Source organism: Protopterus annectens, chromosome 5.part0 (assembly GCF_019279795.1).
Source record: "Protopterus annectens isolate FY-2018-M chromosome 5.part0, PAN1.0, whole genome shotgun sequence".
Lineage (NCBI taxonomy): Eukaryota > Metazoa > Chordata > Ceratodontiformes > Protopteridae > Protopterus > Protopterus annectens.
The window spans coordinates 1,319,068,445-1,319,085,674 of record NC_056735.1 but is presented as its reverse complement, the minus strand read 5'-3'; the positions used below and the strand labels follow the sequence as shown (position 1 = coordinate 1,319,085,674).

Genomic DNA, 17,230 nt, shown 5'->3' with positions numbered 1-17,230 from the left:
CCAAACATACTAGAGCCTTGATGAAAAGACGTAACAAGATATGGAAATTATGGTCAAAACTAAGACCCCTTCTCTCCTACAGACTTACAAAGAACTTAGAAATCAAATAAAAAAAAATATCAACAAAGACAGGATCAACTTCTATGCAAACCCTCCCACTACCCTAAAATCTGTCCCTAAAAAATTCTGGAACTCAATCAATCATATACTGCATCAGGGAAACCCTTCCCCTCCCAACCCATGCCGAAATAAATCTTTTGAAGATACTGCCACTGAATTTAACAATCATTTTATTAATTCAATAACTACCATAATTAATGACCTCCCCACTAGTAAAAATACTAAAACCCCCACTTTCTCATCTTCCCCTACTTCTCCTTCTAATCTCTTTCTCTCTTACATCCATCTCAACTAAATATATTCAATCTCTACTGTCTAAACTCAAACCCTGCTCCCCCTCAACTGATAACCTACCCTCTTACTTCCTACATATAGCTGCTGAACCCCTAGCCTATCCAGTATCCATCCTGATCAACCGATCTATCTCTGAATCATACGTTCCATCAATATAGAAAACTTTCTACACGTTACCCATACATAAAAGAGGTAATTCTGATATATCAAACTTTAGACCAATTGCTATACTGTCTCCCCCTCTCCAAGATTCTTGAGAAATGCATTCACAAGCAGATAATGCAATACCTTGTCTAACACAACCTTCTAACACGCACACACATACACACACAACATGTATTTTGTCCCAAACACAGCACTACAACTGCACTACTTTCCTTCATTAGTACTGTACCACTGGCCCATGACAATAATAAACTAGTCTCATGTCTGTTCCTCGACCTGTCCAAAGCCTTTGACACTGTCTCCCATCCCCTCCTCCTAGACAAACTCTCTCACCTAAGATTCTCTCCTCCCACCATATCCTGGTTTTCCAGCTATCTCTGTAACCACCAGCAAGCTGTTAAATGACACACTGCTCTTTCTCCCCCCTAATCGTACCAATGGGTGTCCCCAAGGATCCATACTGGGGCCACTGCTCTTCAATATTTTCACCAACCTACTTTACACTTCTTGTCCCAACTCCACACTTGTACAATATGCTGATGATTCTACAGTCATCACCATTGCTGACACTCCATCTGACCTCCACTCTACTACCCAGACATCATTCAGCACCATACAGACATGGCTTTGTGACAACAAATTAATTCTCAACCCTAAAAAAACTAAGCTCCTACTGTTCCTCCCAAAAAACCTCATCAATCTCAAAACAACATTTTCCATCCTATCTCTGACCCTAGCACTAAACTGCTAGGAGTCATAATAGATGATCAGCTTAAATTTGATCTCCAGATCACCACCTCTATCAAAAATACTCACCAGAAACACGAACTCCTTTACCGAAACAAAAGACATTTAACCAACTCAGCCAGAATAACTCTCTCCCATGCATTGCTTCTTCCCACCCTCCTTTATAGGTCTCAATTAAACACAGATCTTAACACTACACTCATAACCAGACTTGAAACTACGTATAATAAAATTGCCAGATTTGCTGCAAACCAAACCTACAAATCACACCATTGCCTATCTTTTAAACAATTGCAGTGGCTCGAATTCCCTCACTTGCTGCTACTACAGCAACTGTTAATTATCCACTCCATCCTCTATCTACCATCTTTCTGCCCTAGCCTTCAATTAATTATAATTAAATATTCCCCAACCAGGACACTACATAGTTCAGACCAAGACTTCCTACAGATCTATAAACCCAAAACCAAATCATGGTGTTTACTCTATAACTATAACCCTGCTACAACTTGGAACCAACTACCCCCAGAAATTAGGTCCCTTGACCAAACAAAACATTTCAAACTAGCCACTCAGGAATACCTAATAAATAAATGGTCCTGCCATTGTAGTCATCCTCCCTGAAACTACCTAATCCTAGCTTGTCTCTCATTCCTCCTTTCTTTTCCACTGTCTGTCTTAATATCCATCTACCTCTCTGTCTCGTTGCTTAACCTCTACATTACCTTGCTACTCCATCTGTACCTATACTGTATATAACTACTGAGGAATAATGAACACTGTTTTCCCTACATTGATATTGTACCTAAGTTTTTGTTGTAAGAATTCGGACATTGTACTCTGCTGCTTTTCTGTATGATTTGTTGTAAATGCTTTTTGCAGTTTGATCTCTAACATTTGTACCCAACTGTTTTCTGTAAAATTTTATTGTAAAATTTTATTTCTCTTAACTAATTGTTTTAGCTGCCAATGCAATTTTCTTGCTGACTGTATGTAAAATGTTAATACTGATTGCGGAGCTTTTCTCCTCGGGTCTCCACTGAAAACGAGCTAATGCTCAGCTGGACTAACCTGGTTAACAAATGCAAAATAAAATAAATAAAATAAATTAAGTGACTTCAGTCCCCACTGATTAGCCAGAAAACTTGGAATTTTAAATATGAACAGGAAAAAAAAAAACCAGGCAAAATGTACATTTGGCCAAAAATATGGACTGTTGTAAGGTATGCATAGGGCAATCCAGTAAGCCTGGATGCAAGTCTACCATTACAAAGTTGATTGAAAAATGTAGTTCTTTTTACCAACTTGAAACCAGTCAAATTGCAGGGAAATAGAGACAGAGAGTACTACCAGAATGGTATACTAACTGCTTCTAAGTTGATTGGAACAGATTTTGTCAGAAGCATGTTTTCTGAAGCCATACCTGTCATTAAGGAGTGACTCCAATCTTCCACGACTTAGACAAAAGCACACATTTTAGGAAGAGCAGGTTGAACGTCGAGCTGGCACCTCGGCGTTCATGAAAAATCTACTGCCAATCATTAGCAGACCGGAGTTCTGCTGTGGCGACCCCTAACCGGGAAAAGCCAAAAGACAACCACCATACATATATATGGACGCAAATTTTCATAACAATCACAATGATAAATAATGTTTTGCAGCAGAATTCTGCCTGTCAGTGCTGTCTCCAGATCAAGATTAGGAAGCAGAAAGCAAATTAACTATCATGCATTTAGTGCAGGAAACATCAGTAGAAATAATGTTGTGTCATTCTAAATCAGATGTATCATTTTTAATTTTAAACCCATGTTAATAAATTCTAAGTGTAAATGAAATAATGCAGACAGGCAGGACAAGGTGTAATGAAGTAAGATCAGAGTGTTTTTGGGAAACCACTGTTTAATTTCACAGTGAATCAAACCAGGACTGGGATAATGGATTAACCAGACGTTTAAAGAAAGATGATGTCAAGTGTGGGATTGCTGGGATTGTATGCACTGTCACCAGTGATGACATAAAGTGGACTTGGATTATCAAAGTCGGTGGTAATTTTGAAATGAGGGACGCAGCAGCAGCAAGGTGGATTGGAAAAGATGACAATGTTGACAATGAGCTGAAATGACTAAAAGCAAACGCTTTAAGCAGTGAGTTGTTAAGGCAATAAAAATAAATGAAATACCACATCTCAACTGCAGAACCCATAAAATGCTAAATTCTAGATGAAGCATCTGCTACACTTTTTGTCTCTTCAAAATATCCACCAACTTCTTCCATGAAACAACTACTAAATAATCATTTTAGTGTTCATTCTACCATTAAAATATTCAGCATCACTCACTCTTCAAGGTAACTATGCAGAAATCTGGAAGCAAAGGGTGCAAAACTTTAATCTTTCTAATATTGCTTTAGGATGCTGTGAAAACAGTAAAGTACAAGTTGTAATTTTATCCATCTGTTGGGTGGTGTAATTACAGTAGTAAATACATTTAACTTCACTGAAGGACAGTACTCCAATATAGCTGCCATTAAAATAAGTTATAGGGATTCCATTTTACCTACTTATCAGATATTCTTTCCTGACATTTATAACCTGTAGAGTTGTTGATGTGCTACAAAAAAGAAACTTGTATTTTTAATGCTTTTTGCCCATATACCTGCTTCCTCCGTATGGCTTGAGCTCATCATTCACAGACATACAGGGGCCATCAATGAGGCAGTCATTAGGGTTGTTGGTGTCTTCTCTGGTATTCCAGCCATGAGGACTTTTTTTATTGCCTAATCCTTCCTCCCCCAGAAGGGATATGTGAACTAGACCCACAGTGGGAGCTACTATGCCTTCCTGTGTAAATGCATGCTCCCATGAGCTGCTATGCCTTCCTGTGTAAATGCATGCTCCCATGAGCTGCTATGCCTTCCTGTGTAAATGCATGCTCCCATGAGCTGCTATGCCTTCCTGTGTAAATGCATGCTCCCATGAGCTGCTATGCCTTCCTGTGTAAATGCATGCTCCCATGAGCTGCTATGCCTTCCTGTGTAAATGCATGCTCCCATGAGCTGCTATGCCTTCCTGTGTAAATGCATGCTCCCATGAGCTGCTATGCCTTCCTGTGTAAATGCATGCTCCCATGAGCTGCTATGCCTTCCTGTGTAAATGCATGCTCCCATGAGCTGCTATGCCTTCCTGTGTAAATGCATGCTCCCATGAGCTGCTATGCTCCTGTGTAAATGCATGCTCCCATGAGCTGCTATGCCTTCCTGTGTAAATGCATGCTCCCATGAGCTGCTATGCCTTCCTGTGTAAATGCATGCTCCCATGAGCTGCTATGCCTTCCTGTGTAAATGCATGCTCCCATGAGCTGCTATGCCTTCCTGTGTAAATGCATGCTCCCATGAGCTGCTATGCCTTCCTGTGTAAATGCATGCTCCCATGAGCTGCTATGCCTTCCTGTGTAAATGCATGCTCCCATGAGCTGCTATGCCTTCCTGTGTAAATGCATGCTCCCATGAGCTGCTATGCCTTCCTGTGTAAATGCATGCTCCCATGAGCTGCTATGCCTTCCTGTGTAAATGCATGCTCCCATGAGCTGCTATGCCTTCCTGTGTAAATGCATGCTCCCATGCACTTGTCAATAAATCCCAACTGGTGGTTTGGTGAGCTGCACACATCCCTCCAGTTTGCTAGCCTGCCAACTGCTACAGCTCATGGCTAATTGTTCTTTCCTCCTCCTCCTCCCTCTCTCTCCCCTCCCATTATCATGGGATAGGCAAGACCACCCCCTTGCCAGCTCCATCCAGTCACTGATCGAACTTGGTCATCTGGACCATATGCAGAGCTGTATCCCTCTATGTCACTAGGGCATCTAAGGTTCTAGGTTTTCATGGTTTATGTATTTCACAATCATAACTGAACAAGAGACCACTTATATGAAAATAATGTCTCAGACGGCACACTTAGGCATCCAATGAGTGTGACTTCTTATGCTTTATTCATGTGTAATAAATCACTGAAATGAGTTTATAGAATCACAAACACTAGTAACAAAGTGCACATACAAAGATATTTATGGAACAGTTCAGTGTTTAGTTATGAGAATGCCAGTTTGAATGAATAGGAGTTCATGAAGTGCACCAGTTTCTAATTTCTTACTCAGTTTGGTATTCATTTTATCTATAATAATCTGGGTAGCTGATAGCACAAGAGTCATCAGGTCTGATGGGTTCAATCACTTTGCGAATGTGTCTGTTTTGTTGACATAAGAAGATGATGCAGGTTTTTCTTGTGGCTTTTCATTTCAAATTTATTAATGGTATACCTATGTGATGATTTTTTATGTAGCCGTTTATGAAGCAATTTCATATGAGGAAGGCCAGGTTCCACTGCTGACTGTCATTACGTTTTTCCTTGCCATCCAATGTTAAAGTGTTTTTTCTGGATGCTTCTTATCCTACAATTTGCTTGTAATGTTTCATGTCAGTGTTGCAGGATTCTCTCCTTCTCATAACTACAAGCACATAACTATGCTTTCCCTTATAATAAACTGCCAGATATGTTCCACAGAGTGGTTGAACTATGGCTGTAATACTGCTAACACAGATTAATATTTTGCACCAAGGCTGTCTATTGCAGGCAGTCAGATTTTTCCACTACCCTACATTTACATTTTGTAAATTCTGATTCTCTCCTACTTACCCTCTCTAAAACTACACTCCCCACTTTACATTTCTTAAGTGTCACCCTTGAAAATCATATACTACCCCACCAGCCTCGCAAGATATATGTACAACAGTATAGTCACCTATGAGTAATTCATATATACTATACAAGCTATTGCTTAATCAATCTGTCTAAAATATATTACAATTGTACATGTGTATGGCTCATCTTTCATCTCTGTTAAATTCTAGACTAGATTAGAATCAAAGTTGATTTCATAACTTGTAATAATATAATTGTACAATGTCCCTGTCGACTGTCAAGATTAATACTTCGTAACTGTACTACAATTTGAAACTCTTGTTAAACAATTTACTTCTTCTTATAATGTTATGGAGCTTTTCTCCTCGGGCCTCCACTGAAAATGCTCTCATTTCAGCCCAGTGAACTTTCCTGGTCTAAAAAAAGCAAAAACATAAAAATTATGTTATGCAAGGCTGAAAATGCAAAAGAACAAGCCTCAAATGAGAGAAAAAAGAAAGAATGTAAAAAGCATTGAAATACTAGCAAGAGAGAATCACATATTGGCATAGTGGAATATCCACATCACATATTGGGATTCAATGGTGTGGATACTGAACTCCTGTAGTCTCTAAATAGTGGTCACTAAAGAAGGTGTTTATACTCTCAAGCAGTCACTTGACAGACATTCAGAGTTTCACATCACAATAGTTTTATTTATTTATTTATTGTTTGTTATCTTAGTCAGGCATAGCAGGTAAGGATGCCAGCGGAGGATTATGGCAAGCTGACAAGGAACCGGTTGGCTGAGATGTGCCAAGTCAAAGGACTGGGGCATGTCAACCTGACTAAAGGAAATGATTGGAGCCTTAACCACAACTGCATCACAGACCAGCAACCAGGAGGACAACCAGACTCGCCTTGGGGATGTACAACTCTCAGAAAATGGACAGTTCAGTTTTTCAACAGAGGACTGAAAAATCCATCTGGAGTTAGAGACTTGAACCGGAGGCCAAACGTTTAGAACTAGAATCAGCAGACAGACTGCAGTTCTTGGAGGTCAAAGCAGAATCAGCAGAGAGACTGAGACATATGGAAGCTGAAGAAAATGAGAGGCAGAGGCAACATGAAAAGGAGATGCTGACTCTTCGCCAGGGTCATGGAGGTAATGGGGAAGGGAATAACCAAACCTCAGAAGCAATAAAGGTCAGTAAATTTCTTCCACAATTTACAGAGGGGGATAATTTTGATAGTTTTATTCATATGTTTGAAAGGGTATGTAAACAGTATAATGTTGACCAAGGGCTCTGGGTATGGTTCTTACCCCCTTACTCCATGGTAAAGCTGTAACTGCTGTTTCTAAATTGTCTGATACTGATTGCTTAAATTATAATACTGTTAAAATTTATTAGAGTGTTTTAAGTTAATACCTGAAGCTTGCAGAAAAAAGTTTCCTGAGTATAGAAGCAAGGAAGATGAAAGTGTGTGTATATATTGCTGAGTTAAGTACTTATTTTCACAGGTGGGTGAGTGGGCATAAGGTCACCACTTTTGAAGGGCTGGCGGACCTTTTGGTGAGGGAACAAGCCCTTAGCACTTTGCCTGAGGACATGAGAATTTGGTTGGCAGATAGAGAATGTAACACAGCAGATGAGCTGGGGAAAAAGGGACACCTATACCTAGCAAGCAGGGCAACACTGCACAGGAAAGGGATACTCAGTGCTACACATGGGTCTAAGGGAACCTATGGTGGACAGCCTAAACCACCCCAACAGAGTCCGCAGTAACAGAGGAAGCCACAAGTTCAGGTACATGGCCAGGATCAAGGGTTAAACATTTTAAATGTAATCAGTGGGGCCATGTAGGCCTATGTATCCTATAGATGTCCACAGAGGCAAGGTGGGGAACAAAAGGTGGGGGAGCCAGTAAGTGGGAATGACAGAATGCCAGCAGTAAGTTGTCTGGAGACAACAAGGGTACCAAACTACCACAAGAGGTTATATCCTATCTCATTAGATAGGAAACAGGCCCGTGCTAAGACAGACACAGCCTCTGAACTAACCATTGTGAAGCCTGCAATGGTTAAAGAGGAGCACTACTTGCTTGGGCAGTCTACTCCAGTCAGAGCTTTAGGAGAGACCCCATTCCAAATACCTTTGGCTAGGGTTCACCTTGACTGGGACGGTGGGAAAGGAAGCAAGCAAGTAGGTGCCTTTGAGGATATCCCTGCAGATGTCCTGATAGGGAATGATTTTGATAATGTAGTACCTTGTGTACATGCAGTTACACGTAGTCAGGCTTAGAGACAAGCAGGTGGGTCTAGTAGTCTGGGGATTCCCAGACAGACCACAAACTTGAAGCCAGGACTGGTGAGGTGGTTACTTCAGGGATGGAGCTACCCTGCAGCAATGAGACTGAAGGTGAGCCACAGCTGCTGTTGTATGGATGTTCCAAGGGCAGAGATGAATAGTAGTACCCAGGCTGATAGTGAGGCACCGCTGTCAGAGGATACCAGATTTCCTCTTTAAGGGGAGCTGGGAAGGGTTACAAAGAGAGAGTTGAAACAGACTCAGCTCTCAGACCCTACATTACAAGGCTTGAGAGAGGTAGCCAGGGAGGTGCCTGATTCTCAAGGAAAGGGGAAATCTGTATACTGGGACAAAGGATTACTATATAGACAGTGGACTCCTGAGGGGAGGGCTAGAGAGTGAGAGGATACAGCAGTTGGTAGTGCCCAGAGCCTACCATTTAGCACTTTTAGCCATAACCCATGATATTCCCTTTGCAGGTCATATGGGCATAAAGCATACCAAGAGATGTATTATGCAGAACTTTTATTGGCCTGGGATTTCCAGGGATGTAACAGGGTACTTCAGGACCTACAAGCAGTGCCAAACATTAGGCAAAGCAGGAGACAAGGTGAAAGCTCCTTTGATGCCTTTGTCTGTGATTGAGGAGCCATTTCAGAGGGTAGCCATGGATATTGTAGGGACTCTGAGTACCCCAAGTTCCACAGGGAAGAAGTATATCCTAATGATAGTAGATTATGCCACCAGATTTGTCCTCCATTGAGGCAGACAAGGTGGCAAATGCTTTGGTAGAGATCTTCAGCAGGGTAGGTTTCTCAAAACAAATACTGACTGACAGTGGTGCCAGTTTCACATCAGACCTGCTGGCCTGTCTGTGGGAATGCTATGGGGGTGAAGCACCTAAAGACCACCCCTACCACCCCCAGGCTAATGGTCTTGTGGAGAGGTTAAACTCTACACTAAAGACCATGCAATGTGCATTTGCAGGCCAGTTTAAGAGGGAGTGGGACAAATATTTGCCCCATCTGTTGTTTGCTTACAGAAAGGTGCCCCGGGAATGCACAGGCTTTTCACCCATTGAGTTGCTGTATGGACATAGGGTGAGGGGACCTCTAGATTTGATTCATGATGGTGGGAGGTGAGTGTGAATCCCACAAGGAGTCTATTGTGGCATATGTCCTAAACCTCAAGATAAGCTCAGGGAACTCATGGGGTTTGGCCCAGGAGAACCTGGCAGAAGCCCAACAGCAGAAAAAGATCTGGTATGACAGGAGTGCTCGAGCTAGAGAGTGTGCTTTGGGGCAGCAGGTTGTGGTTCTCATTCCTGTCAGGCAGCTTGGGAGGGACCCTTCAAAGTGGTAAGGAAGGTTAGTGTGATGTTAACTACATGGTAGAACTGCTAGGTAGGAGGGAGGAGCACAAACTGTACCGTATTAACATGATGAAACCTTACCATGATAGGGAGGCCCTGATGCTAAGGATTTGCAGTAGAAGGCAGGAGGAATCTGAGGGAGATCTATGGCTACAGGAAGACAGCCAGCAAAATCCCAAGTTACTATGGTGGAGCCTAGGGTTGCAGGCATATAATATGGCAGTGTAACACTGTAATGAGGTCAGCAACAAAAAGGCAACTGGAATATCAAGACAGGGAATGGGCTAGTGTATTCCTAGATAGGCTCATCCATCTCAAGCAACGTTTCTCAAGGGATACTTGAGAAACTAGCTTGAGTCTCTGAAGGGGGGAAGAAGTGTGAAGAAAGGAGATACTGCCAGCCCAGCTAGCTGGAATTTTGTAAATAATTATATGCCATTGGTGAATATTGAAATGATTTATATAAGATGCTTGTGTTACAAATGTATTAGAACCGTATGTTATGTGTATATCAAACTGCTTGTACAGATGTGTGTGTTGAAAAGGTATTTGCAAAATGCTTGTATTTAAAATGGATCCACAGTGTGCCCTATTGGAAGAGAACAGAAATGTACATTCACTATTGTAACTGTTTAAATGTTTATATTTTAACACTGGAAACTGGAATACAGGGGGTTAACTTAAAAAAAAAAATAACTGAAATTAAATTCCTTTATGGCTAGGCCAGAAAAGATGGTATCTTTTAGTTTTCAGAGCAGCAAGAGACACGATGTCTGCACTAGGAAACTTTCTGCATTGTCTTTAGGGTGAAGTAATTACTAGTCTTGAAAGCATGAATGAATGCAAATGTTTTATGACTTCCAGCATCTGCCAGAGATCTGAGGAGAAGTCTTTGTCTGTAGATTTTTACAGGTAGATGCTAAATACTGCCAGCTTCATCAATGGTTGTTTGGCCTGGAAACTAGGAGTCAGATGACAATAAATGATGTCATACTGCACGCTATCCCAGCAGTAATATTTTAGATATCAATTTGAAAAGTTTGCGACAGAGCATTCTGCTTTTTTCTTGGATCTGACAACAACTAGAAGATCCATGCACCACATCTGCCTTTCTCTATTTGTAAGTTCTTAGATTGTAGTATACTTCTCTTAGATTCAGTCAAGAATATAATGAAGTTTAGTTTATATATTTTTCTTTATTTATTTGAGACTGTCCTACAATGTTGTTTTAAATATTTCCTGTGGTTTTAACTCTGATGCCACTGTGAATATATATTTAGTATTGTCTTGTTCTTTTATTATTTATTATTAAATATATTTAAACCTTTTATTGTGGCTGATCTGTGTAGAGATATTTAAGTTTTTAGAGTACTTGCATGTTTAATTGGTGACACTGTGTGGACCACTCCTAATAGCCTTGCTCTTGGTCAAACTACCATTTGTGTTAATATCAATATTACACAGTAAGACTGGACACCTTTTGTTAAGGGCCTTAAAGCAGTTGATAAGGAGTGACCAGTGGCATTCATAACTACCTTATGGTCTGGGCAGAAGGGGGGGCATAACTAGTAAACCTGTGCCAACCTTTCCCAGGTGTGTGTGTGTGTGTGTGTGTGTGTGTGTGTGTGTGTGTGTGTGTGTGTGTGTGTGTGTAAATCAAACCTGAAAGAGTGTGTGTGTCAGCTACTTGGACAGGGACATGAAGCACTGGTTAGACAGAGAGGGTGCTGGAAGTCTTGGCTTGGTCACTCAGCTGAGATCTCAACTCTATAGCTGTGCCAGTGGAGAGTCTTATTGGAGATCTGGAGAAAGAGGCAGAAACCAGCCCCAGAGTGACTGTGGTTTATGTGTGCTCTTAAGGGAAATTGCACTTGATGCAGAGATCTGCATCTGGAAATACTGTGTATACACTTGCTATCCTCCCAATGAACATGTCCCACTGTTGCCAGTAGTGAGGATTAAGGCTCCTTGATTACTGGTCTTGTGGTGGGGCTTGATATATGATGTGTATGTGTGATATGCGATATATTAAATATTGAACACTTTTCTTCTAAAAAGCCTTGTAGCCAACCCCAGTTACACATCCCAGATAAAGCATTGTCTGATTAGTAGTACTGGTAGGAAAGTCTGTTTTAGTAATGTTAATTGTAGGGTAGGATTAGGGTTAGCACATATAAGTAAGGTGGGAAGGAACCTTCATGCAACTGATAGAAGACTGTAAAAAATTATATGGAATGAAAATTGAAGGTGTATATTGAGGAGCAAAGAGGAGTAAGGAAAAGCTATGAATAATTGTGGAGAATTAAAAATGTGAATATGAGGTATGGGTTAGTCTGCCAAGCAAAAGCTACAGGAACAGTGAAAGGGAAACAGAGTATATAGAGTAGGGAGTCCAGATCCAGAGTGCCCACCTTGAATTGGAGAATAACATACCTCTCAACCAGGTGGGGAGGAGATTTCTGAATGTAGGCAGTTGCCAAGGAATGGAATTATTAGCTCATCACAGATGTGAAGGAGAGACAGGTTGCCCTGCAGATGTGGAACAGGGTTAGAAACCTAGAGAGAGGGGACTTAGAGTAAGACAGTTGTTTTTATGTGGAACAGGGGTGGGGGGCATCTAACCCAATCAGGAGGAAAGGGATACACATAAGTCTTAGTAGGCTAAGGGAGATATAGTATTACTCCAAGAAATAAAACTGTAAGTCAAAGGAGGGGAGATTTTATGCTCAGAATGCCACAAGAAGAATCTGAGAACAACCCAAAAAGAAATGTGAGGCAGCTGTGATATTCGAGAAATGATTACTGGTGATAATGAAGAAGGTACTGAAAAGTGAAGAGGGATGGTTAATATGGCAAGACAGGATCAAAAGTAATAGAAGGGCCCTGGCAGTATACACATCTAACAAGGATAAGAATAACTTCTTCAGCAATTTTTTAAAGAATGGATGCAAATGAGGAGGGAGGAAATAAAAATCACAGGGTGCATACCTCTCAACCTCTTAGCGCAAGAAATCTGGACAAAGCCCAACAAAATGGGGGGACAAAGGCCCAAAAATAGGGACACATTTTAAATATTGGTCTTATAAACTTAGAAAGTTGTTAGAATAACAGGATTTGTGTTAACATGCATCAAATACATGTCATTATTTAGTGACTTTAATTCTTAGATAATCCTAGGGATTTGTCAAAAAAAACACAGTTTTTAAGAGGATCAGAACAAAAATTTGAAGAAAAAATCTGGACATTCTACGAAAATGTGTACAGTTGAGAGGTATGATCAGGATGAGACTTTAATGTTACAATAGAACTGGAGAAGGAAAAGCTGTTTTGGAAGAAAAACTACAACTGAAGGATGAGGCAAGAGTTGGGAAGTTGTATGAAAGCAGATGGATATATAGACATATGGAGAAATACCCACTAGTAAGGGAGTGAATGTAGGTAGGAAGAGTGAAAAACATAGAAATATAGGAAAGTTTACATCGGACCAGATGCCTCTGATCATGAGTTTTACTGTGTGGAATGTAAGCCAAGGAGGGATGGGAAGGAGATGGGAAAACTATAAATGGAGGGAATAACAGAAAGGAAAAAATTGTGAAAACAGTACGGGATACAATGTAAAGCACTGAAAATGACAGGAAAGAGCTCAAAGAGCATTGGTAGGATAACGCAATGGCAGTTGTCAAGGGAAAAATAATGAGGCAGAGAAGGAGATAAGAGTATAAAAAAGAAACCTGCAGGGATTCAGAATGAAATATGGGAAAGTGAAGACGACAATGAAGAAAAGAGGATAAAAGACGCAAAGGTAAGATGGGAGTACTGAAAACTGAGCAGTAGTACTGGAAAGGTCACTGGTAGATGGTGGGGGAATTGGTATTCAGTTTTCAATACATAGTTAATTCAAATTGTATTTAATATTTATATTGATATTTATTTTTGAAATATATGTTTTTAAGTGTTATATAGCATGCAATATTATGTTACATATTGTTATATATTATATTATACAGTGTACGATATGTTGGTATGTTGTTCATTGAATACTGTATATATATATACATATGAAAAAATATAGATTATGTAGCATAATTAGAATATAGAATGTTAATATAGGTAGAATAAACAATAATGAGTTAGATTATACATTTATAAATTGTCAATCCCCTTTGTCAGGCACTTGAAAATGAATATTTTAAAGGCTCTATTACTACAATGTTATAATGTTTTAAATATATTTTAAAAATTTTTTAAAATGTTATATAAGGACTTAGAATGTTTTTCAATAACGTGAAAATGTAATTGTAAAAAGTTCACGTGGGTAGCACTTTATTAAAGTAGATTTTTTATAAGTACTGTAGATAGTTAATGTACTACTATATTTAAGTTAAATTTTGTTAAATCTGACATTTAACACATATAATAAACAGTAGGTGAAGAATTTCTGTTTTAATAGTTAGTATACATTTGAGTATGAAAGGGTTAAATGGTTTATGATCAATCAATTGATCAACATTAATTGTGTTTAATTGCCCGAGATTTTAATATTTAAATGCATGAATGACGTTAGTAATTTGTCTTCTGAGGAAGTTGCGATAACGAAAAGTGTATGAGTTACTGCACGCTTAAAGACTGTATTACTTGTGGATCTAATAAAGTGGCTGTTATTGGACTTTTTCTGGCTGTTCGGTGGACTTGTTTCTAAGGTTTGTTCTGGTGATTGTTAGATGGTGGGGGAATAACAAGGTAAACAGCTAAGAAAAAAAAAAAAATATATATATATATATATATATATATATATATATATATATATATATATAAAAAAACCAGACAAAAAGAAGAGAGAAACAGGCCAGGTGAAAGGAGGAAAAGGAAGAATCAGAACATGTGACAAAGAACTGAAAGAATAATTCAGAGAATATTATACAGATATACATACAGAACAAGCTGGGGAGCACAAGAGAGACTAGGAAACCTTTCATAAGAGAAGGGAATTTGGACAGATAAAGAAATGTGAAAAGTAGGCATTAACAAATATGAGATTAGAAATGTTATTCATAAAGTGTAGGAAAGAAAATCAGCAGGCTCAGACAGATTTCCACTTAGGTTCTACAAGTGAAGTTAGAGGATAGATGTGGCAGGTGCTGAGTGAAAACTATAACGGAATACTAGAATCAGGGGTAATCTCAAGGGAATAGTGACAGGGCAGGAAGAGAAAGCTACCAGCTCATTTCCATGCAGATATAAAGATATTAGTCATTTATTAACAAGAAGGTTAGACAAGATCCTATGAATGGCAATATAGGGTCAGAATGGAATCATAAAAAATAGGAAGGCAGAACAGAACTGGCTGAAACTCATAGAGTCCATGTATGGAGGAAAAAGAGAGGAGCAGAATAAATGGAAATTGAACTTTTTGACATGCAAAGATGGCCTCTAACATGATGGGATGAAGTTTTTTTATTGGAAGCGATGAAGAAGAGAGAGATGGGAGAGAATTTCTCCAAATGGGTGCAGACACCATACAGTACACTAGAAACAGAGACTGCAGGTGATGGGGTTAAGCAGGTGAACAAGACAGGCATGCCCACTATGACCCAGGCTACTTACACTCATAACCGATGCACTAGCATTTCAGGTAAGCGGGAAACTGAATGATCTGAAGAGGATGCAGGCAGTTAAGTGCAAATTCCTGATATATGCAGGCAACTGTATATTGTTATCAGAGGATGTATAGGAAGCCCTAGCAGTAACATGTCCTGTTTTACAAGACCTTTCAAACAATCTGAGGCCTACATGAGAATAAAAAACAGTGATAGTGAAGTTAAGGGAAGGAAACGAGAAGAGGAGGTAGGGGAGAAAAGAAACACAGTAGTGGTATTCACCATTGAAGTGTCCATAGAAGAATAAGCTGAAGGGAACCGGAGGAAAAATTAAAACAACACTGAAGAGAGGAGGGAAGGGGACCTTCATAAGTTCTCGGGAGGGGAGATGTAATCAGAATGATTGTACTTCTGACTACTGCAAAAGCTAAGGAAAATCAAGGTGACTCAGTGAGCAGAAAACTGCAAAACCTGTAGAAAAATATAGAAGACTAGATAGAAACAGGTAGAGGGAGTTGGATAAAGAGAAATAAACTAACAGCAGGAGTGAGCAATGAGAGGCTGGGGACTCCAACATGTTCATACATATGCCCTGTTCTACAATACAGTGTTAATGGGAAGAGGCACAGAAAGAGAAGGAGCCAGAGACTGTAGAGAAAATGTCAAGAACAAAAAGTGAGAGGTCAGTGAAAGAGCTAGGCAACTTGTTTTGGGAAGAAGGTGAATGACAAGGGTTTGGGTGAAAATGGTTGGGTAAGAACCTTAGGAAGAAAGCAGGAGGCAAAATGGAAAGGATATGGGATAAAAGAAGGGAAACAAATCAAAAATGTAGAATGATATCTGAAGAAGTGAGAAGAAAAGAAAATACACAACTATTATCGAGATAACAAATTTGTTGCTATGCAGTTCTTACATGCTGCAGTGCATTTAGAGCATGCTTTGTAGAATTAGCATATGTACATTTTAGATTTAAATGTTTCTCCATGCCTGAAAAATGTGGCTCTTGGCACACTCAGAAATATTTACAGTTAACTCTGGTGGATGCAGAAGTCAGGTTTCAAAGAAAGGGATTTTGATATTAATCCCAGACAATCAGTGTTCTGTCCATTATGTTCTCAGACTGAGATGCCAGCATTTATAAATACCTATCATAGTTTGGAATGACCTGTTGATGAATAAGGACTAGAGTACAGTATTTCTTTAAAAATGTTTTAAATACAGTGACACGTGTTCACAATAATTAAATTGTGTATGTTTATTCTGCTACCTAAGAACATGTAGTTCTATCAATGGAGTTATTTAAATGTTTAACATCAAAAATGGACCATTGTATTCCCTTTCAGATTTTTTTAGGCAGGCTGTATAATTGCCTGCTTGTAATTACACACTTGCTGGTTAGCTGAGAGATGTAGTAGGAAATAAATTCTGTTACTGTACTTTTCTGATGAACATGTGTCCTGTAAGCTATCCTTTTAGTAATTAGTCAAATCATGGAAGCCACTGAGTCACACTCCTTTTTTAACAAAGTCATTGGGCTCTGCATTAGTCACTTCCCAGCTTCCTAATTATAGCAGGACATATTGTAATGGTTGACTATCATATTGGCTACTGTGTTGTATATGAGACTACAGCATGACATTTATGAGTGACTCGGGATCCTACTGTGTATTGATTGGACAGTTCACTATCGAACCCCATTTCTTACAGATAAAGGTGCCGGCAGCATTTGCTCACTCAAGCATTTTAAACAGAACTGCTTTCATTGCTGTCTGCACTTGATGAAAAATACCAAATCAGCTGAAACTGAGCAAGACAACTATCAAAGCTACTCACTAGATCAAAATACAGACAATGAAAAAACATCTACAGTTACCACCTGTTTTAATAATCTGCATCTTTTGTATTTTTCCCTTTATTACAGGTAAGAACTCACTTTAACATTTATATTGTG

General features: G+C 39.4%; 1 protein-coding gene across 2 annotated transcripts in view; it reads left to right on the top strand.

The window, feature by feature from the left end:
* The first annotated feature begins 16,958 nt into the window (after positions 1–16,958).
* NMS (neuromedin S) overlaps positions 16,959–17,230 on the top strand; it is a 543,705-nt gene continuing 543,433 nt past the window's right edge. Inside the window, exon 1 of one of the 2 annotated variants that reach the window (XM_044071128.1) lies at positions 16,959–17,200. In XM_044071128.1, the coding sequence (XP_043927063.1) occupies positions 17,131–17,200 (70 nt within the window). In that variant the 5' untranslated portion in view covers positions 16,959–17,130. The remainder of the gene's footprint in view (positions 17,201–17,230) is intronic. The other variant, XM_044071127.1, reaches the window with a different exon arrangement.